Source organism: Passer montanus, unplaced genomic scaffold (assembly GCF_014805655.1).
Source record: "Passer montanus isolate IOZ18808 unplaced genomic scaffold, ASM1480565v1 scaffold12, whole genome shotgun sequence".
NCBI classification, from domain to species: Eukaryota; Metazoa; Chordata; class Aves; order Passeriformes; family Passeridae; genus Passer; species Passer montanus.
Window position 1 is genome coordinate 6,773,349 of NW_024358722.1, and position 22,392 is coordinate 6,795,740.

Genomic DNA, 22,392 nt, shown 5'->3' on the forward strand with positions numbered 1-22,392 from the left:
AAGGGAGACAGATACCTGCTTTGCTTTATTTCAGTGTTTTTTCTCAGTGTGAGGTGATTCCTCTAGTGAGGAGGCAGCCTAGGTGAGCTGGAGGAGGAGCAAAATGTGGCAAACCCACATCTTGCCACAGGTTTGAAGGAAGACTGTGTGGTAACAATTCCCCCAACTCATTTTGCCCTCTCTTTTCCTGACTTTGATTAGGTGGATTTTTCAGAGTACAGCAGCAATCATCAGAAGGGAGCCTTTCAGGGTTGCTTCTTTGTCTGCCTGTGATTGCCTTGTCTGCCTTTATTCTGCTGTGATGTAAAAGAAGATATGAAAGATGCGTTCAGCATAAAAAGCACTAGCAGGTGTCCTCGCTTGATAAAGGTCTCTCCAGTTCTGCTGGAAAATCTAGACAGTTTAGGCTGACTTCTTTTAAAAATTAAAAAAAACCCCATAACACAGTCTTGGGAGGTGATAGGAAATCAAGATCGTGACTTGTGGACCTGGAAACAGCAGAATGAAATTGCATTCGGAGGTTTACCTTCTCCTGCTCTCTGTCAGGACCTTGTTTTGAGGCTTGGTACCAGCCTCTTTCCTGGTATCATTACCTGCTTATTGGCCAAAGGGCAAAACCTTGAAAATCTAGTGGCAATTTGCCTTAGGGCTGCACTTCAGCCTGACTGAGAAGGAGCTGAGCCATCATGTCCTAAGGGCTTGTCCTAGGCAGGGCTAGATATTTGACCATAACCTTTCTGACTCTCTAGGACCAATGCAAATCATATGCTAAGCACACCAGAGAACAGTCAGATAAATGACATTGGAAAAGCGGAGACAGGTTGGCTGTGTAGCCAGAGAACAGTCAGATAAATGACATTGGAAAAGCTGTGTAATTGCACAGCTCTGATGTTTACCACAGAGAGCCTGATCATAGGCATTTGCCAGAATTATTCCATTTTACCTCTGGATATATATATGAGGGCAAAGCTCCATTCATGTATGTAAAGAACTTCATAGGACTAAGAGCTTCTTGTCTTTTGGCACTTTTTTTGTATTACAGAAACAAAACCCAACCCTATCCTGCAGCCAAAAGAGAAACTAAAACCAGGCAAAAGCCCAAAAGTGAACAGCATGGCAGGAGGCTGCCCATGCCTCTCTCTTGTTCAGGGGTTTGTGCTGCCTCAGAACCTGCTGAGTACCAGAGCAGACCGGCTGCCCATGCCTCTCTCTTCTGTGTTCAGGGGTTTGTGCTGCCTCAGAACCTGCTGAGTACCAGAGCAGACCCACACACTGTGCCTGCGTGACAGATGTGCTAGAATTTGGGGGAGGGTTGGTGGCCACAGCACAGCCCTGGTGCCCCATTCCCTGACCAGGACCGTGCAGCTGAGCTGCATGGGACCTGCCAGTCTTTGCTGGGAGAGCAGAGTGTCTGAGCCAGCTGGGACTTACTGCCTTCTGGAGAAATTTGTTCTTGTCACCCCACTGCCAACACATGCAAGTGTCTAATACTTGTTTGAACTTAATTTCTAGTCAAGAAATACTGTATTGTATGTATCCCATATTTTTTGGGATGAGTCTGTGTTGGAAGTGTATTTTCTTTTAAGAATGGGATTAAATAGCTACTTTTTTTCTTCCTAGGAGGATGGGAAAGTATCCCAATGTACCTTTTCTCTGAGCGTCATTATTTTACACATTTTGGGGAAATTAGTTTTATTCTCCCCTACCCCCCTACAAAAAAGCAGACTGTTTCTTCAAATGTTTCTCTCAAAGAACATAAACTCTGTAAGCCTCGTCTCTATTTCTCTGAATTTTCCCATTATTTTCATTGATGGAAGAATCAAAATAGAATATAGCATTCCTGCACAGAGTGTATTGGTGACATCAAGCCTGCTGCTGTTGTGTTTTCCAGTCCCTTACATCCTGCTTCTTGTGCAGGCTGCTGGTCCTGGCAGCTGCTGGTGCCAAGCTGAGCAGGCATGCACTGAGGGATCTAAACCCTCAGCCAATTCCTCTGTGTGTGATTGCAATTTAATTAGCACTCAGCAAGCTGCCTGAACAGGTGAAGTGATTATTTTTGGTATTTGCCCCTTTGTACTGCCACTATTTTCTGAATAATTCCATAATTTTTTGTTACAATAATCCCCTCTCCATCTTGCTTCAAGAAGGCCAACAAGCATAATTGTTATTAAGTCTCTGTATGGAATAGGAAAACTCCTTTTGGTGCTGCCTAACATGTGTGAGAGTGTAGATAATGAAACAGTTCTGAAAGGTAGGATGTTGTATTGCACTAAATTCTTACTGTAGGATAAACAATCGACACTTACAGAGTCAGCAGTCTCAAAAGCCAAATTAATGTTTGGATGAAAGTTTTAGTCATGATGGGAAGACAGTCTGCTCACATGAGAGGGCTTGTTTTCAGTTGCTTGCTTTTGTAGGTATATATGTGGTATATTATGCATAGATAAATATTTATCATAAGCAAAAGAAATTTTTAAGTGTGTATATTTAGATATATGTTTATGATCCCAATGGAAAACTTCAGGCACTAGAGCCTTTGCATTGCTGCTGCTCTCCCTTCCTTCCCACACGCAGCATGTGTACAATTCCTCTGTTCTCTCCCTTTCCAGATGCAGCCAGTTGGACAGAAGCAGCCTTATGGTGGCACAAAAATTGTCCAGTGTCCATCTCAGGTAAAAGGGCTTCCTTGTTATTCTGTGATTTTATTTATTCTTTGCAGAATTTCCTAGTTTTCAAATACTGTTGTTGTTTTCTGAAGTTTTCGGGAATGTGTGTTTGCCCATGTTACTGTGCTGTGTTCCTAAAGTTAATTGACACAAAGTCTATATTTTCTATAGATGAAACTCTGACAAAAAGAACTTTTGACAAAATTTAGTTAAATAATTTCTGTAAAATTTTTTTCAGTCCAAAAATATATCTAGCTAATCTGAATTTATTAATTGCAGGTATGAGGTGCATTATCAATATTCAAATTTGTTCGCCAATAAAATTGAATCCATATATTTGATATAATTTAGCTTTTTGGTGATTTGCCTCTGTTGCCATGTTTTGCTCATTTAGTCCCTGGAGATGTCAGTAGTCAGGATTGGAGCATCTCATGTTCAAAGAACAGGTTCTTGTATGCTTTTGCATTTGAGCTCTGACTTCAATAATTTGACAGTGATAAAATATTACTGGCATCCAAAAGCTTCTGAACAGCAATTAAAATATCAAAGACATAGAATTTTATATTTTGTTTGATGTTTAAGGCAGGAGGTGGTGCTGTGCCTAGAGCATACCTAGTACAGGCCTTTAGACCAGGGCTTCACTTTCAAGTCTAACCTGGTTTACTTCACTAATGCAATGTTCATTCAGAAATTAATACTGTAAAGGTTTTTTTCTCTCAGAAAATGTAGCCAGAAGAAAATGTTAACGTCAGCTGATATGCTTCCACTAGCAGTGGTAAATATACTCTCTTCACTCTGCAGGAAAATCCATACTTGTTTACGTACAGAAATAGTAACTACTCATCTTCCCTGAGGCCATCAAACCGCAGAGAAACACCTCAGGTATAGTAGGACTGTTTGCATCAATGGGCTGGGTGTATTCCAGGGGGTGGGGCAGCTGGGTAAGAGCATGTTGTAGCCTAAATAAACAATGCTACCTGGGAAAACTAAATGCAGAACTCCAGCTTTTTACTTCTGTGTGGGACTAAATAGTCGGATGTTTAATAGCACATTCTCTCCTTGGTGCATTCTGTAGAGTGTGAGTAAGGTAGGTGTGTTCATCTAGCCTAAAGTGAGTCTTGCCTTCAATGGTAAGAGCCTATGTTAAACATCTGGATAAAAATGTTATTTTCCCTGGGATAAGAAGAAAGTGAAAATGGGGCTATTTAGTCCTACTATGGAAGAAACTAGATCAGATCCAACTACTCTGTGGGTCTGATTTAGTCTTGTTTATTGCCGTAATAAAAAAAGAATATGGATTTTTAAATTTTTTTTGTGAGATAGTTTCAGACTAGATGTGTGGAGAAAAAGACCCATGGTTGTGGTTTTTTAAAGTCAGAGTACTCTGATTTTGAGAAGAACTTGGTGTTCCCAAGCAGGAACAGAGTGAGTTGATAATGTTCATTTTCATGCCTCAGAACACAATGCCTAGACCATCTAGACAAAATGGCCCATTTGTAACGAGTTGTAAGATGCATTTCTGTTCACATTTTAATATAGTTCCATCTGTTCTGTTGGTCACTTGGAGTGTACAGACCTTGCCATAAGGCAATGGTACCTACCACTCTGATTTTTGGAAATAGCTGTAGTGTAGGCGGTGTTGAGGATGTAAGGGGCAATATTATGTTATGTTTGTAGTTGTTTTGTTGGGATTTTTAATTAAAAATTTAAAACTTCATCCAGAAAAATGGGACAAGACATACAAGTATCTTTTCCTTAGGCAAGTTATCCTACTGAAGGAATACTGCAGAAAGATTTGGAGCCAAAGCACATCTTTGAGTCTTGTGCGATGGTTTGCTCTGGTGTATTGATGGTCAGCCCTTCACTAACAGTAGACTTTGGGAGTATTTCTGTCAGTAGGCTGCAACCCAAAAGAGCCAGGAGGGCAAACCCTTGGCTGCACATGCAGGACTGCATATGCAGAAGGCAGGCTCATGGCCTGCTGACAGAGGTATGGTTTTGTGCTAGGATATTTCAGGGACATTCAAACAGTTTCTTGCAAAAGATGTTCAGGGTATGGGCACACCAAATGTTGCGTAGCTGAGCATAACATGGCTCAGACATGGCCCCACTGGTAGGCAAGAGTTGTGCTGCACTTGTAAGGCTGCACAACTTCTGAGCAGGCTGAGTTTGTGTCTGCCTCCAAAAGGCACAGACTGAGGGCAGGCTGAGCTGAGTAGTTGTATACAAAGTACATGGGGATTCCATTAATCTAATGCTCTGAGATGTAAATAGTTTACCATGACTAGAGTAGAGTGAGACTGATGTGGAGTCTTGCCCTGTCTTTGCAGGAGAGGAGCTATGGAACAAATATGCCCTGTCCTGACCGGGCTCCCTCTAATACAGTTCCAGTTTCAGGTATAGTACTATGCCTTTTTGTCATAGAGCTACTTCCTTTGATGACAGAAGTAGAATGGACACGGGTTTACTCAGGAGAAGTGCTCTTTTCTTTGCAGAAGTGCACTTTGTTGACTGTGGTTTTTAAGTGTCTTTTTGGAACAATGTGAGTGGTTGTACAGGAAGATGTGAGTTCACTACCTCAAGGATGATGAAAGTTTATGCAGCTGCGTCTTCCATGTACAAACAAAGAAGTGACAATGGAAAAGATAGGGGGCAGTCAGGTCCTTAATTTCCAGGGGAAAAAAACTGTAGGGGGTTCTTGTTAATGCAGTCTGAGGTGCAAAAACCCATATGGAGTTCCTTGGGTGGGTTTTGTCATTCCTCAGAATCTCTGCTGACCCCAGAGCTGTGCCTGCTTTTCAGTAATTTTCATCAGTTAAATTAAATTTGAGGAAGAACAAATGCAAGACTGGAATCTTGCTGCCTCCTTTGTCACTGTACCTACTGCCCAGCTATCGTACCAAGAAAAATTTGTGATTTGATGCCTATCAGTCTCCATCATTTTCAACTGATGCTCTCATGAATATTAAAAATACTGTCTTTTTACAATGATTTATTATGTTTATTCTGAGAAAAACTTTTAGTAACCATCACAATTTGTAGTTTTCTTTTGTTCTTTGCCTTACACTACCTTTGGTTTTGGTTTTTTTTTTTTAGTTCATAATTTGAAACCAGCAGATATTCGGGTGATTGCTGCCGTGGGAGATTCACTCACAGTAAGTAAAGATCACTAGATAGCCATTGATAAAGTTAGCAATGAAACACTTGCAATGAAATTTCTGATTTTTTAACCTGGGAAATTGTATACATTCACTTATGCTGCATTGAGCTAAACACGTTTTTCACATTTTTTTCCATACTCCGCCTTGGCTGATTGATAATCAGATCATGAGTCTAATCTGAGTGCAAAGTTCCCATTTGAAGTCCACAAGAGTGCCACACAAGGAAGAAGTATATGATTAGATTGTGTAGCAGCAAAACTATTCTGCAGGAAAGGACTTGCAACAATTGCTTTTCTTTACAATTTCTTTCAATTTTTGGCAGCTCTCAAGGTATTGGCCCTGAAAGCTATTAGTGAGCAGCTTGAAGAACAAAAAGTTCTGTATCTGTTTGATTGTGTATATCTATATAATATGAACAATATATATATGATAATACCAAAGCCTATAAAGCCATAGTGATTAATACTAACTAAATATATTATTAAAATTGCAATAGAACATCAGGTGTGTCAAGTGGACCTTGCCTTGAGATTTTTTTTTATTTTAACACTATTCCTTGTACTATGTAAGTTCATTACCTCTAGACTGGTTGTGATTCTCCCATCAGTGGTGACTGCTTTACTGCTCATATAATAATTCATGTTTCCTACATGTTCTGTGCTAATTATCACATTAAATCCTTGTAGTCTTTTTTCCTTGGAGGAACTGGGAAAGACATAAAATCACTGTACAACTTTTTAATGTGAGCAACATTATAATAAATTATTAATTCAGAACCACTGCTGTCATATTTATTCCTTATGTAAATTTAGAGTTATATGAATATTTTGAACATTCTCAAGTAATTTTCCCCCACTTGGTCTAATCATGAAGTTGATAGAAGAGAGTAATTCACTGGAGTGGAGTTAAAATACCTTCAGCCTTTGAACTTCTTGAGAACAGGAATCTGTTCTATTTTGGGAAGACGACATAGCTTGCTTCATTAATATGCTTTTAAATTATTCTCACTAGGATCAGTCAGAGAACTAGTTACTGTAGCAATGCTTATTTTCTGAAGGTGAACTCTTCTTCCTTCAGGCAGCTAATGGGGCAGGATCCAGACCCCATGATGTTCTGGATGTCCTGACTCAGTACCGAGGTCTTTCATGGAGGTGAGTCCCAGAAATTTTCCCCTCAGTGGGAGGGAATCCATTTTCTTCAGTTTTGATCAATATAGTTGTTTTTTGTAGCAAATGAAGGCTTGTGGAAACTGGATCATTTTGCATGACAGCACATGGCTGGACTATTACTCATGATAAAGAAAATACTCCAACTAGTGGTAATCTAGAGTACAATGTAGCATGGCTGGAACAGACCTGGGTACACAGAAAAATGGGGTCCTTGTTAAGAAGTCCTTTTTCAATCTCACGGTTGTAGAAGACCCTGGAACAGGGTCTTCTAAACTCCATTGCCATTGCATCACTTGCCCTGTCTGCATTTCTGTCCCTGCTCTTTCTGTACCCTGTCTGCTCTTGTCCAGTGTGGCCCACATCACCCATTTGTCTCATTTAAAACTGGTAGTCTACAAAAAATATTTTCTACTGTTATTTCATATGCAGTATCTCTTTCCTTGATCCTTTCCTAGTATTGCTTCATCATGAAGAACAGTTTATCAATTATGTGTCAGTATGGACTTTTACATATGCAGAATGTTGTTAGACACATCAAAAAGACTGTGGAGAAAGGCAGCCATGCTCACTTGTGAATCTGCAACTGTATGATTTAACACAACTTGTCGGACTGATCTTCTGTTAATAATTTTTTACCAGTCTAAGTCACTGCAACTTTAGAAGAAGCTTAAACACCTTCATAGAATCATAGGATGGCCTGGGTTAGAAGGTATCTTAAAGATTATCTGGTTCCAACCCCCATGCCATGGGCAGGGACACTTTTCACTAGATCAGGGTGTTCACTCACTAGCCCAGGGTGGCACCATGCAGCTTGGCCTCAAGCACCTCCATTTGCACTTCAAATCTGTTCCAGATTAAAGAGACGCTATGGAAGTGTTCTAAGTCAACACATTTTATATTTTGATCTTTAATAGTAATCCATTGAGATTTTTTTGCAACAAGTATGCTAGTATTTTTTTCAGCATGAAGGAGAATAAAGAGCACACAGACATAATGGTGAATTTCACCAGTCTAGTAGTATTCTTCCAGTTGAGTGAAATGTGAGTGTGAGGAAGGTAAAGGTATTGATTTTACTTATCACTCTGAAATATATGCTTTTAGAACTTTCTGTTTTGGTTAGATTTGTTAACTAAAAATGGAAGCTATAAGTATTTTAATAGATACAACTGTAGCAAATGTGGCAGCCTTGAAAAAAAATCTCATTTCTCTCAGCTGGGTTTAAACATATGCCAAAACACGTGAAGGACCTGAAAGGACAGCTACTGTACAGGGCTTCTAATATGATTGTTCTGCTGGAGCCGAGTGTCTGTGATGTGGTGACCCCCTGGGACAGGCACCCAGAGTGTGGCTGGGCTCAGCACAGCCAGCAGCGTGCTCTGTGCCTGTGCAGTAACCCCAAAAGGGGGCACTCTCCTACCTTGTCCATTGCCTTCCGAGTCCAGCGTACCTTACCAACACTTTTTTTCTGTTCTTTCTTCTTAACAGTGTTGGAGGAAATGAAAACATAAGCACAGTTACGACACTACCAAGTAAGTGTCTTTTTATGTATATTTGATAAATATGTGGTGCCTGCTATTATAAAAGGAGACAGAAGAAAAGGGTTAAAATTTGTAGTGTGACACAAGCAATCCCTTTGTGTTTAATATCCACTGCTGAGTAAAAGTTGCTTAACAACCAGGCTGTAATATGCTGTGCATGACTTAACTATGTGGTTTGTAATTCCTAGGTTTTGGTTTTTTCAGTATTTTCTGTTGGTTATAGTTCTGTCTAAAATGTGTTTGGTCACAGATTAATCAAAGGTCTTAGCTCATAGCCTAAAGAAACTATTTTGACTATATGGGAAAGTTGTTTTAGGCAGGGACAGAATCACATTACAAGATCAGATTTTACATGCTTTTTAAAGGTCAGGACATTTTAGATCTGAGGTGTTTGTAAGGCTGGTTTGTAACCTAAGATGTAGAAGGGAATCTGGGGTCTTTGGGGTTAATACATCTGGGGCCATCAGGCTAAAGGATTTGATCCCAACCTGTCTGCAGTTAGAGCATGATGGCATGAGATTCTCCTGCCTGAGTATATGATTACCCAGCCTTGCTTACCAGGCAAAAAGGCATTGCTAGCCAAGATGGTTGTGTTAGGTCATGACCTATCTGAATTCATGAAATTCAGAAATTTTGAGGGCAGGGAAATGGCTGTATGGTGATGAATCTCCATGTTTATTATACTTAATTAAAAAAAAATCAACCTTTAATAGCTCTCTCCTAAAGTTTTAATGGTCTTTACTAAAGTCTAACCTTTATTTGTTACCTCATTTGTTACCTGCTGCAGGAAACAATATTTCAGGGTGCTGTCTCTTTCTGCAGATATTCTTCGTGAGTTCAACCCATTCTTGGTAGGGTATTCCATTGGCACTGGAACACAGAATTCACACAATGCTTCATTAAACCAAGCTGTGGCTGGAGCTCGTGCAGAGTAAGAGGAAAACATTTCATTTTAATAGGAATTTGATTTTTTTTCTATAAAATTCCTTGTGAATAAAAAATATTTGCCTATTAGACTTAGTGTGCTTCTGCCCAAACCCTGGATTTTGGCAGGAGCACAGTAAGTCTAATAGGTAAATATTTTTTATCCTAACTGTAGCATGAAGGCAAAGAAATGTGATGAGGACTTTGACAAGGATTAGAAACACTGCAAATAAATTAGCAACAAAAGCAATACTTTCTCTGACATTTTCAGCCAAGAAAGCCACAGCATTTTACAGGCACCACTCAGAAAGCTGTCCTGTTGTGAATCAGACAAAAGATATCTCTACTTTTTAGGAGATATATTCAAACTCTCTTGTCATCAGGGCCAAGAGTTTGTATAGAGACTGAGAAAGTTGTGGGTTGTTTAATTCCTGGTCTGCCAGAGCTGGGAATTAGCTAGAGATCACTATGCACCCTCTTCAGTGCAATTCATATCCTATTTTTTGTCCACTGGCAGCTGTTCTTATAAGACCTACTTCAGTGCCTTGAAGCTGTATAATAACATTGGTGTGAGCACAGACACTTCAGAGATATGTCTATTGATATCATCTGTCTGATGGTGGGAAAAGTGCATTTTGTAGTTGGTAAAAGATAAACTATTTGCAAAGTAGCCCAATGCCTGTTGGATGCTAATTATTTTGTCTTTTTTCTTTTTCCATCACTGTCTCAAAACATAGCCTTTGTTGGCTATATCATATATTCCATTCAATGAAAATTGGATATTGCTTGGGGTTTTTTGGTTCTTGATGTCCATTCATGTCAGCTTTCCTCTTTGCTTTGTCATCTATGCAGGATTCTTTCTTTAAATTTTTATTAATGTATTTTATGGTTTTATTTTTCTTTTATTTTTAGGGATGTTCCTCAACAGGTTAGGAAACTGGTGGACCGCATGAAGAATGACACTGTGAGTTCAACATGTCATTAATATCTTTAGAATGAAGTGACAGAGCATCATTAGTTTCTAACAGACCAAGAGCAGATCTCAAGAGTGAATGCCAAACTTTAAAGTTGTAGGTACAGCAGGGTACAGCATAAAACTTCCCAGTACAAAGTGTGAGTTCAGTACAAAATAATCTATAGCTTAATCTTAAATGAATTTGTACCAGCATATGATAGCTGCTATCAAACCCAGGTAATTGTAACCTTTTCATCATTTTTAGTGCAAGTGGCTGTAAATGCAGTACTGTTGCTTCTGCTTCCAACCTGTGTCACTCTGTAAGATAATAGAATCCTTTCTCTGTGAGGATTTTGCTGCGGTGCTATTAATTGTCTTGTAAGCAGGTAGTTTTTCCAGCAAAAATGATACATGCTAGGATGTTGAGGGCAAGCTTTTCAAGTAGCAAGTTGTATGGAGTGAACATGTGAAGTGAGGAAGGGACTTGTTTTCTAAAAAAATTAATTAGTCCCTTCTTTCATCTAGTCATCAGCTGTTTTTTGACTTAGACATTTATTGTTATGAATTATTTGATTAATGGTCTGTAAAATATACGTTAGGTTGAGGATTGCTTACATATTTCTCACCTCAGCTCGTGCTTTGAATGTTTGCTATTTGTAATTTGACAAATATGCTATGCAATCAGTGACCTAAGTTGCACTATAATGGTTTGGTTTTCCAATGATTCAGCTGGAAAGCAGCCAAAAAGCCTTCAAGTTATCTGTGTGCATGTTTAGTGTAAATACTCTGGTGTGTACATATTGGCAAAAATATTTGCAGTACCTTCCTTCTCGATTCCTTGTCTTGTAAACAAGATTTCCATCTGATGGATGCATCTGAAATGAGATAAGGAGCAGCAACTAACAATGAATGGTTGTATGGTTTTCATTTAAATTTTCTAAGCCCTACTCTGCCAAATTTATTGGCCTGAGAATGTTAACAGAAATTTATGGAAATATCTTTTATTTAGGTAATAAATGTTTTTATACAACTCGTGAAGTTCCTTCTGAATAGAAAGCATGCAGTAGTAGATATATGACCTCATAGTAGAGGTCATATATCTCTGATTTAAGAGGTCATTTTTACCCCCACTTTTTAAAGCACTTGTTGAGTGCAGGAGGAAGTTTCTTCTTCTTTTTTGATTGTTTTACATTTTGAGACCAAACTACTGAACAGTGTGTTTACTAGTGGGGATATATTGCCTCCAGCCTTTGAAGAAAGATGTTTTTAAATCACTGGAGGTTGATGCACAATTGGTGCTTTTCTTGCTTGTGTTTTGCACTGAAATTAAAGCATTAGAATATTGAATACAACATCCACAACATGCTACTAAGCATATCTGAATCTTTGCTCAAAGCTAGGAAGGTATTTATTTACTGTAGCATAATGACCTCGATTTAGCTAGCTATCCTTTTGCAAAATCCTTGCAGAAACAAAAAGTGCTGCAATATTTTACCATTATTGTTAGATAGAGTTAATATTGCCCCACTGTTCTTTGCAGTTTGTCTCACAGCAAGTCTGAAATATATTGTCCCCCAGGGTTTACCAGCAGGATAGCTGTGTTATTTATCACACAGTAAAACACATACCATAATTTTTGCTATGAAGATGTATTTCAAGGACTGCAGAAGAGTCACTCTGTATGCACAAGATATTACTAAGAAAAGCATACAGATAGATTTTGAGCAATATTTTTCTGAAGCAAATAGTTTTCCATGATGCCATTGGTATTGTAATTCTGGTTTAGATCACAGCAGTTTCTGCATCTTCAGTCATGACTACAAACTTGGTTTTGTTGTGGATGCCTAGGGAATGATAGCCATGTACTCTGAGAAATGGGAAATTTGTATTTAGTATGTTGCTGGTATCTCCCTCCTTTTCTTTTTTTTAATTAAAAACTTCTATTCCATCTCCTTCTCTGTGCAGAGAATAGATTTCCAGAATGACTGGAAGCTCATAACACTTTTCATAGGAGGAAATGACCTCTGCAAAGTCTGTGAGAATCCAGTAAGTTCCCTGCAGCATGAACTGGGCCAGTCAATCCACAGGGCCTTTATGCACTGCAGGGGGTAAGAGGGAGGAACTCGGTGGGTGAGACCAAAATAACATAGATCTTAATTGTGCAGCTCTGGAATTTAACTGCACTGAGACCTTCTGGTTGCTCAGCATAATGTTTCAATAATGTTAGGATACCTTTAGAACACCTGTAAATTACATAATTGTTGCGACTTTGTTTTGCTGCCAGCTAGGATAACATTTTGTTGCACGGTCCCTTTACCTCCTGTAGATAAAATGCCAAGTGTTTTTACTCCTCTTTGCATTGTCCCATCCCTTAGTCTTACGTGGTACTCTCAATACTTTCAGTGTTGTGGGAAAAGTTCTAAGCACTAGCTCATGCTAATTCAATTATATGTAATGTAGTATATATTATGTATGTATAACATGCATACAGTATCTAGCCTTTGGTATGTATGATTGTAGAGGAGGTGAGAGGCTGTGGCAGACTCCTCACTTAGTGATGAGGGTTACCTACTCACAGGCAGTTAAGCACGTGCATGTCATCCTTCATGATTAATTTTGGATCAGGAAGAACAGCAAAGCAGCACAGTAAGATGGTTATAAATCAAGGAAGGAGCAAATTAACCATTCCTACCTTCTGCTGTCAACCCAAACACAAAGTGCCTGTTCACATGACAGGGGTGAGTGGCAAGGAGAGTGTGTGCATCCAAGATCACAGTCGTCTTTGTGTGGCACAAGTACAAATAGTGCCAACCACAGCATTCCTGGTGAGCTGTGTCTTAGGAAATGAATAAGGGATCTGAGCTGTCTGCTTCTATAGAGTAGGCGAGTGGGGCTCTCAGTCATCTTCTGCATGATATTAAATGAGAGAGAAAAAAGGCTGAAAATATGACAGGCATTTCTCGTAAGAAAGTTTATGTGACTGTTGTAGTCCTACAAATGAAAAAATAAGTATTGGATTACTTGAGACAATAAAATTAGAGTGTTTAAAGCATTAAAATGGAACAAGGAAACATTAGCACTGAAAGACAAGTATATGAAGTGATTTCATTCCCAGCTAAACACGTAAGTTTTGCCAGTTATTATTTGTGGCAGGCAAGGAGCACATGGGAGGCATGTTCTAATATTCCATACAGCAGAAATAAACTTACTTTTACACAAACTGTTCTCCCCCATATCTGACCCTTCTTAATGAGTTGTTAGTTGTGCTTTTAAGACCAGCCCAAGCAAGCCTAGGAATTGAGGATGTTGTGATGTCTGATAATACCCTGTGAATTTTCACCCTTACTGGTATCCAATGGCTGCTGGATCTTTTCTTGCCAGTGAGATAGCTGTGATGGAAGGAAGAAAATCAGAGACAGGACCATTTTGCCTATGATTCTGTTACCTTTGACCCAAGAGTTAGAAACATAAACACTACTGTGAGAGACTCCAGCTAGTCATTCTTGTCCCTGCCTGAGTAAATTAATAACAAAATTCAACCATCTTGTTTTAACAGGTGCACTATTCTCCTGAAAACTACACCTACAATATACAAATAGCTTTGGACATACTTCACAAAGAGGTAAAGCAAACTTTTCTAGTATGTGGGAGCAGAGATTTTGTTCTGTTTTCAAAGCAGTCACTGATTATTGATTAAGGATTTATTTCCTTGCTTTCATCTGCAGAGTACTACTGTATCCAGAGGTGTTTGCTCACAGGAAAATCTTTGTGAAAGGCAAAAAGGGCTGGTGAAGCTTTTTACCAAAGGAATAAGGATGTTCTTAGTTCTAGCTGATGTGCTGTGGGCAAATAATATCAAAAACATTATAGCAATGTGGAACAAACATTATTTACTGACTGGAAAATGCGTTGGTTGTTCTTTAAACTGTGAATAAGTATATTTTTGTGCTCATTAAGAGAGAGATTCTGATATTCAACATGAAGAATGATGAGAATACTTGAAGAGTTAGCAGATGTTTGGGTCTTGTTGAGACCTATAACAACTTGTTTGGACCTTTTTGAAGCCATCATTTTGAAGTGACCAGCTATCAACATTTAGAACAGAACTAGGCAGTGCAGGCAGGGGCTGTAATTTAGTATTGCTTGTGTGGGGAATTAATTATTGAGAAAGTACTTTGAACACCTCTGTTATAAATAATACACAATGCTTGAATCAGCAGGCTGCTACCAGGGTCGGCTGTGGCTGTGCAGGGACAAAACCAGCCCTCTGTGCTCCAGGAGTTTGCTAAGGATTAGTGTGTTCTCTTGGCAGGTTCCACGGGCATATGTGAACCTGGTGACGATGCTTTACATAGTGAGGCTGCGGGAGCTGCATCAATCGAAAAACAATAACTGCCCAAAACTGCTTATGAGGTTTGCAGATGATTTATGTTACAGCTCTCATTGTTGTTCACAGAGGCTGCAACGTCTTTGTGGGAAGTTTTTTCTTAAAGGGAAAAGGATCTAGTATTTCAGACTACCAAAAATCTTTCTCTGTGCATGTCCCTACATTTTGGTTCAACACAGCATTTAGGAGAAGCTGTCTCTGCCTCTGTATCTGAGCCCTGCTGTTATTGCTTCTTATGAAGGTGCCACTTTTGACTCCACACTTACCCTGCAAGTGACTTTAAGCCAGAGCAGAGAAAGCTCAGCTGGGCATTCTTTAGTGAAAATAGAGAAGACACTAAGACACGAGGTTTTCTGGTTGTATTTACAGATCTATTTTTCTGCACTTAAAACTCTCCCTCTTGCTTCTGCAATTTTCAGTCTCTGTAATCTCATTGCTGATTATTAGTTTTATCTCAAATTAGTGTCAAGTAGATGTTTTGGATGCTTCATTGTGCCACCTGCTTTATGCCTCAACAATCCTTTCCAGATCAGTGTTAGTCCACTACTGAGGTGGCAGGCTGCACCCTGAGTGGACTTATGGTGATTCAGATAGGATACAGCATTGTCCCCTGGAGTTGCTTCTGGCAGGAGTTGCTTTCTTTCAGAAAAGCAAGTCTCTGTCTTGCTGGACAGATGGGGAGAATAACTTTGTCCTGTGAATGTAGGCAGCCACTGGTTTTACAGGAGAGACAGAGATGCAACCCTCTTACTGTGATTTCCCTGTGGCTGTCAGTGGAAAATTGGTTTTGAAACTCAGGGTGCTGGTACTCCCAATAGCCAGTAGTAGTTCTTTTAAAATTTTTATTTATTTATTTTTACAAAGGTTACTGGCTAGTGTACACAGGTATCTCAAGGCCCTAATCATTGGACAAGGATAGTTAGCAAAGCCTTTAAGATTAGATTGTCTCACAGTAGCTGTGACATAGTAGCTTTCCACATAATTTAAGGTGCCATGCTGAGTTTAATGTTTGCCTGTCTGGCAACAAGCCAAGTATACAGGGTGATAAGCAGTGCCCATGTGGGACAATAAATGCCATTCTACTGAGTAGAAGAACCACCTGAAGGAGGATTTTGATCTTGAAAGACTTCTCTTTTTATTCTGAGAGTAGCAAACAACTTAAAGAGAAGATGTGTCTACTAATGTTGCCTAACATATGTTTCTGAAACTTCTGGAAACATAATTTAAATTTGTATTGTTCTCATATAGATGTACTGTGGAAGTAAAAGCTTTTCTTAGTTGGTCTCCATTAAGACAAGTTTGGACACAGTAGGGATCTGTGTATATTTCACATATATCAACTGCATCTCTATAGGAGGTATTTCTCTAAGAGCTCTCTCAGGGATGCTTTGCTGTGGTTACACTGTCAGGATATTTGAAAGGAGTCCTTCTAATTTGGATTTCTGAAATAGTGATGGGGCATGCCCAGGAAGATGGAACATCCCAAAAATATCCATGTGCTAGAAAGATCAGAACCTCAGGGGAGGGATAAAAGTGGCCAACATGAGTTCACAGAATCTTAAAATGTCTCAGGTTATAATGACTCCCTAAGGATGGAGAATTCTGCATCAGTCCTGGTGATTGTTTTGGTGCTATACGAGCCTTGCTGTGATATGCACTGTAACCTCTGACTCTCTGAGCTGACTAGAAGGAATTTGTGGCAACTCCATCTTGGAGGATGCTTGCACAGTTCTGCTGAAGCAAAGCATGTTGCACAAGTGTACTTGTCAACAGTTTTTTGGGGTGGGTTGGCCCCAGATGCCAGCCAAGAACTCCCACAGCTCCTCATTCACCCTACCCCAGCAATGGGGAGAAAACAAGGACTGTGAGCAAGAAAATTCATGGGTCAAGATAAAGACTGGGAAGTCACCTAGCAAGTATCATTGCAGGCAAAACAGACCTTTGATTGGGGGAATGTAACTGTATTTGTTGTCCATGAGCATAAACATTTATTTCTGATTCTGGTATGGAAAATGAACAAAGAAAGAAGTTGAACAGTTAAAGCACCTGTCCTCCCTCCTTCTCAGGTTCAACTTTTCTCCAAGCATCTCCCCCCCACCCTTGTTACTGTCACAGGGTACCCTCAGCCCCTTCAGTGAGGCATGGCTTGGGTTCTGGATCTGGTATCTCTCTGCCACTCCTTCCTGCTCATTCTTGTCCTGTGCTCCAGCATGAGTCCTACACTCGTGTGCATCCACAGACTGTGGTCCTTTCCAGGAATGCCTGTTCTGCCATGGAACACCTCTTCCTTGTTCCTGCCTTGTTCTCTCCTCTCTCTCTCTGGTGTTTTCTGCCCGTTCTTAGGTAGGTTTTCACAGACACCATCAGCCATACCCTGTGGTTGGTTTGCTGGAGCACTGTCCAGAACAGGCAGCTCTCTTCTGCCTGTTCTTAGGTAGGTTTTCACAGACACCACCAGCCTGGCTGAGAGGCTCAGCCATACCCTGTGGTTGGTTTGCTGGAGCACTGTCCAGAACAGGCAGCTCTGGCCCCTCCTCACAGAGATCACTCCTGCTGCTAAAACCTTGCCATGGGCACACAGTGTGGTTTTGGTTGCATGGAAGCTTTTGCTCACTTTTTGTTCATTAATTTATCCTTAATAAATGTGTTTCTGCTCAAGAATTAGGGCTATGAAGAAACTCAGGGGTGAGACATAATGCTCTCATTCAATGGTCTTTCAAATAAATTCCTCTCAGAGCTTTTAATCCTGCAGCTTATCAGCTTGGAAGCAAGGGGGGAAAAGGAAGAGCAAATCTCAGTGCCATGCTCTTATCCCACAGGATCCTGTGCCCTTGTGTCATAAACCCTAAGAACGATTCCAATGAGTTAAAGGAGTTGATCTATTTTAACAGAAGGTATCAGGTAAGGCACATTGCATTTGTTAGGAGTTTGATGTTATCCTTCTGCTGATCAAGGGACCACAGATGGGCTAATTTGAAAACAGGGGACAGTTTCCATTCATTCTAATGACGTATTTGTAGTTGTGGTTAAAAAAAAAAGTAGGATCTTTACAATTCTGTTTCACTAAATCAACAAAACAGATGAGAAGAATAATTGTCACAGAGCCATAGAAAGTAGAGTATGTCAGAGAGTCAGCAGTTTTTTGATCAGTATGTTATTGAAAATCAGGCTAAGTCAAACAACATGTCAACTCAGGAACAAGTTTTCAGGCACAGTGTGTCAGCCAAACCAGAAACGCTTTGATGGAAGATGTTCTGGAAGGACATATTTTTGACAGAAAACCTAATTCCTGAGCAGGCTGGCAGTCCTTGTCAGTCAGGCAGCCATCCCCAGGCTGCCTCTCTGCAAAGGAGCCCGGGATGGGTGTCTCAAAAAGGCAGCTGCATTGGCTGCCTGGCACAAGCTGAAAACCTTCTGCATGAGGGAGGGGCAACCCCTGGGTGAGGTGTTCAGCTTGATGAGCTGAACGTAGAAGAAGGAACAATGACAACTTTTCTTTGACTCTTTAGGAGAGAACCCGCCAGTTGGTGGAGAGTGGAAGGTATGACACGAAGGATGATTTCACAGTGGTTATGCAGCCATTTATGACTAATATAGAAATGCCAAAAACACAGGTAAAACTAACAAGAAAACCACACCTACATTAAATCCTGGTGAAATGCCACTGACTTGTCAAAATTGTTTCAGCTGTAAATGTAGCTAGCAGTTTCCTGACATAGTAATTAATTATTATATTCAGTAACCATCCAAAATTGCATGAAATGTTTTTACTGAATATGAGATACTGGGCAACAGGAATACAGGAATCAAGTGCCCCTTGATTTGGGGCACTGCAATTGGACAGCCATGAAGTAGATATTTTAGGTCAAAATCTTCATCAGGAAGCACTTGCTTTACATTCCCTATACATCAAGTCCTTTACAGTACTTTGGTAAATGACCTTTAGTATGAAAACCCATATGTTTCAAAGGACTGCAATATGTAAATCTCAGGGGAAATAAAGAAATTGATATCTCTGCCCAGGTATTCTGTACTCAGAGTCATAGTGGTTTGTATTCCTTATTACTTTGGGAATAGTGTATTAAAGAGTTTTAAAAGGCTTCTTAGTTCTGAGTTACTAACTTTCCCTGGCCTGGTTTAATTCTGTTTGCCTGAGAGGCCTTTGCAATACTTTGTTTAGAAGTCTGCTGGGTTATCTCACTGGAAAAGAGAAGACAGAATACACAGCTCGTTGCTTATTTGCTGTCTCAGTGACAGCACCTATCTTGTTTTCTAGGAGGGGTGGCCAGATGAATCATATTTTGCCCCAGATTGTTTCCACTTCAGCCAAAAGGCTCATTCCCAGGCTGCACGTGCTTTGTGGAACAACATGGTAAGATTTGTAAAGGTTGTGTTGCTCTCTCCTTGTTCACTTCATCCTGCCCTTGGCAGCAAACCCCCCGCCCCCCAAGATCTACTAGGCAGCCATATCTCTTCTGAATTGTGTTACAAAGGGAAAGAGTGCTCATATGAAGAAAGGTCACCTGAATTGTTAGCCCAGTCATATCAAACCAGTAAATCTCGGGGTGTGTTAAAGCTGGGTGTGTTCAGGCTGTGTCTCAGGAAGATGACACCTGCCGGCACATTGACCAGCAGGCCACATTCCAGGTGTATGGGAATTAGCCTCTTCAGCACACACAAAAACAGTGCAGGGGGGCAGCTGCCAGCACTGGTGCAGTGCCCTGAAGTTGTCTTGCTGTGCTGCAGAGGTGGTTTCCAATGACTGGCAGCACAGCATCACCCATTGCTGTCTGGTACTCATCTGCTTTTCCTCTGCACATCCCCTTTTCCCCCCAGCTGGAGCCTGTAGGGGAGAAGACAGATAGTCAGAAGATGGATGATGAGCTTGTCCTCAAATGTCCATCTGAGGTAAGTTACAAGGGTGTCTGTGTTTATGTGGAGGTGCTGGGAGTGGCTGGGGCTCTGTAGGAGCCTTTATGCAGTGCCTGGAGCTCTGGCTCTCTGAGGGTGATCTGCTCCTCCCCACACAGTTTGTGCCACTGCCACCAAGAACAGCATAAGCACTCACCCAGGAGAGGATGGAGGGCAAGCAGAGTCAACTTCCTCACAGTCACACATCACTGGCAGCCAAAACAGAAGGGAAGGGTGTTTGGCCTACCTAACCAAGATCGTCAAGTATCCACACTGAATGACAGAGCTTCAGTGGGGGGAAACAGAGCAGTGATGGTACCAGTCAGGATAGCTCTGCAGAGTTCACTGGGAGTAACTTGCAGTGGGGCCACAAGCTTCTTGTAAGCCACACACAGCAGGGTCCTGAGGGAATTCTCTAAAAAATATAACCCAGATTTACACTGTTGCTACACAGGTTTTAAAAAGGCCTTTTATTTATTTATTTAGTTATTTTTAATCCCTGTGTTTTATTTGCATCAAGCTGCTAATCATCTACAGACATCTGAGAACCAAAGTTTGGGGAATGGAAATCTCCATGTGTTCCTCTGTTGCTTTGCATTAATTCAGATTGCCTTGTTTTGTAGGCTGAGCCATTCCTGAGGACATATAAGAACAGTAATTACACATACCCTAACCAAACTCCAGTAAGTGTCAACATCACCATCCCACTGTTACTCTGCTGCATCTGTTCCTGTATGGTAACCAAATGAGTTATGTTCTGCAGCACAGGGGAAATCAGTCTTTGGCCAGAGGGGCTTGGGAGGCTGAGTGCATGGCACAGGTAGGGAGGTACTCCTTGAGTTAGACAAAATGCATCAAAAAACACCTGTAAGAACACGTGCTCAGACAGCACTGTTATCAGTACAGGACACTACACTCTTCTGAGCAATACTTAATGTTACTATTGAATTGAGCAACCAAGACCTGTCTGTTAATTACATGCTGAAGAGGCTCCGGTTTATCCACCTGGCCTCTGCTGGGAAGATCCTAGTTTCTACTGACTGTATTTGCTAGCCAAATGCTCTTCAGCTTTCTTTTTCTCTTTAGAATTATGGAAGCCAGCTGCCATGTGAGGACAGGTCTCCATCCTCCCCTCCTGCAACTTCAGGTAGTCTTGCCTACTTTATGTTAAGAAGTTGAATTACCTTCAGCTGTCCTCCAAGATGAATGTTAATTTTGCTGAAATGGTTGCTGGGCTGTGAAAAACATTGCTCAGAAAGGATGTCATGTTAAATTACCTTCAGCTGTCCTTCAAGATGAATGTTAATTTTTTGCTGAAATGGTTGCTGGGCTGTGAAAAACATTGCTCAGAAAGGATGTCATGTTTTTCAGCAGATGTTTAACAGATACAATGCCACACTGTCACTCAAGGTAGCATCCTGACTAAGTAGCTTCACTGAACTCACTGCCGGTGGAGAACTTCAAAATAACTTGTGATGAAATCCAGATTTGTGTGCTGACATAGCTTATAAGCTATTCCACCTAAATGTCGTGGAAAGAAACTGGAAATACAGCTTCATTCATGTTAGTCTGGAATTTAGCAGTATTCAGTTTTTCAAATAACTTTACATTGTCTTTTGAAGTCTTTAATGTGCTGTTCCTGCTTTGTGTAATTCTGCATTGTTTTACCTTCACTTTGGTGCTGGATATTTTTTGCCACTTATTGTTTTTTGCTCCTTGCTCTCCTGCCTTTTCGGTAGCGACATTAACCATTGAAATACTGAATAATATGCATATGTTGGCGCTACCATCACAGGAGATGAGCTGGAAAGAACTTCTGATTTATCACTTGGGTGTTGCAAAAAACAATGTGACAGAGTATCACAATGACAATGGCGTATTTCACATACACAGTAGAGGAAAAAAAATAGCTATTTCCTAACCAGGTTCGACTGTATCTCTTTCCATTGCAGTGCATTCCTTAAAGCCAGCTGATGTGAAAGTTGTAGCAGCCCTTGGGGATTCTTTGACGGTAAGAAGATGGTGGTTTTACTCCTGGTACAACTGCAAACATGTGCCTGCTCTAGTGGAGGGGAAATAGCTATTGTACCCAGAAGCAGAGATCTGTTCATTCATGGATTATAATAGATCTAGCAGCTAGATTCAGAAAGAAGGTGTCAGTCTTCCAACGCTCCATTCCCCCCACACATGTATTCACATGCTTTTGAACTCCTGCAAAAACACAGGCAAATCCTTTAAAGAGGTGCCTAGGTAGTTTGCTGGACAAGAAGTAGAAGAGATTAGATGTTGTTGAAATGAGTGAGACCTAGTACAAGGCTTAGGTTATTTTTTAAAGTAACCTTAACCTTAATCTTTTTAAAGTTAGGTGCATTTTAAAATTTTTGTTTCTGCATAGGAATGGACTAATGAGCCTGTTTTTCAGCCTCAGTTCTTTCAGGAACTGAATGCAGCTAAGTGGTTTTGGATAATAGCATTTTAATAATTTTAGCATTAATGAGATAAGGAAATATGGAGTGAGAGCCCTCTGACTCAATGCACTTCAGAAGATATTCAGTCATTTTATTGTGCCTGTTTTAACTCTTAGCTGATTTCTTGATCACGATACAGTTCTTGCTGCTGATCATTATCTTTGGTAGTCAAGAAAGAATATGTTTCAAAATCCAGACATCCTATATTCCAGT

General features: G+C 40.4%; 1 protein-coding gene across 5 annotated transcripts in view; it reads left to right on the plus strand.

Annotated features, from left to right (window-relative positions):
* Positions 1-22,392, plus strand: part of PLB1 (phospholipase B1) — a 118,921-nt gene that overhangs the window by 18,825 nt on the left and 77,704 nt on the right. For all 5 annotated transcript variants that reach the window (XM_039697805.1, XM_039697809.1, XM_039697808.1 and 2 more), the window contains 18 exons: positions 2,610-2,672; positions 3,468-3,548; positions 4,997-5,063; positions 5,763-5,821; positions 6,905-6,978; positions 8,482-8,525; positions 9,357-9,465; positions 10,371-10,422; positions 12,379-12,459; positions 13,970-14,035; positions 14,726-14,826; positions 17,620-17,701; positions 18,310-18,414; positions 19,077-19,172; positions 19,637-19,708; positions 20,335-20,394; positions 20,798-20,858; positions 21,664-21,722. In XM_039697805.1, the coding sequence (XP_039553739.1) occupies positions 2,610-2,672; positions 3,468-3,548; positions 4,997-5,063; positions 5,763-5,821; positions 6,905-6,978; positions 8,482-8,525; positions 9,357-9,465; positions 10,371-10,422; positions 12,379-12,459; positions 13,970-14,035; positions 14,726-14,826; positions 17,620-17,701; positions 18,310-18,414; positions 19,077-19,172; positions 19,637-19,708; positions 20,335-20,394; positions 20,798-20,858; positions 21,664-21,722 (1,332 nt within the window). The remainder of the gene's footprint in view (positions 1-2,609; positions 2,673-3,467; positions 3,549-4,996; positions 5,064-5,762; positions 5,822-6,904; positions 6,979-8,481; positions 8,526-9,356; positions 9,466-10,370; positions 10,423-12,378; positions 12,460-13,969; positions 14,036-14,725; positions 14,827-17,619; positions 17,702-18,309; positions 18,415-19,076; positions 19,173-19,636; positions 19,709-20,334; positions 20,395-20,797; positions 20,859-21,663; positions 21,723-22,392) is intronic.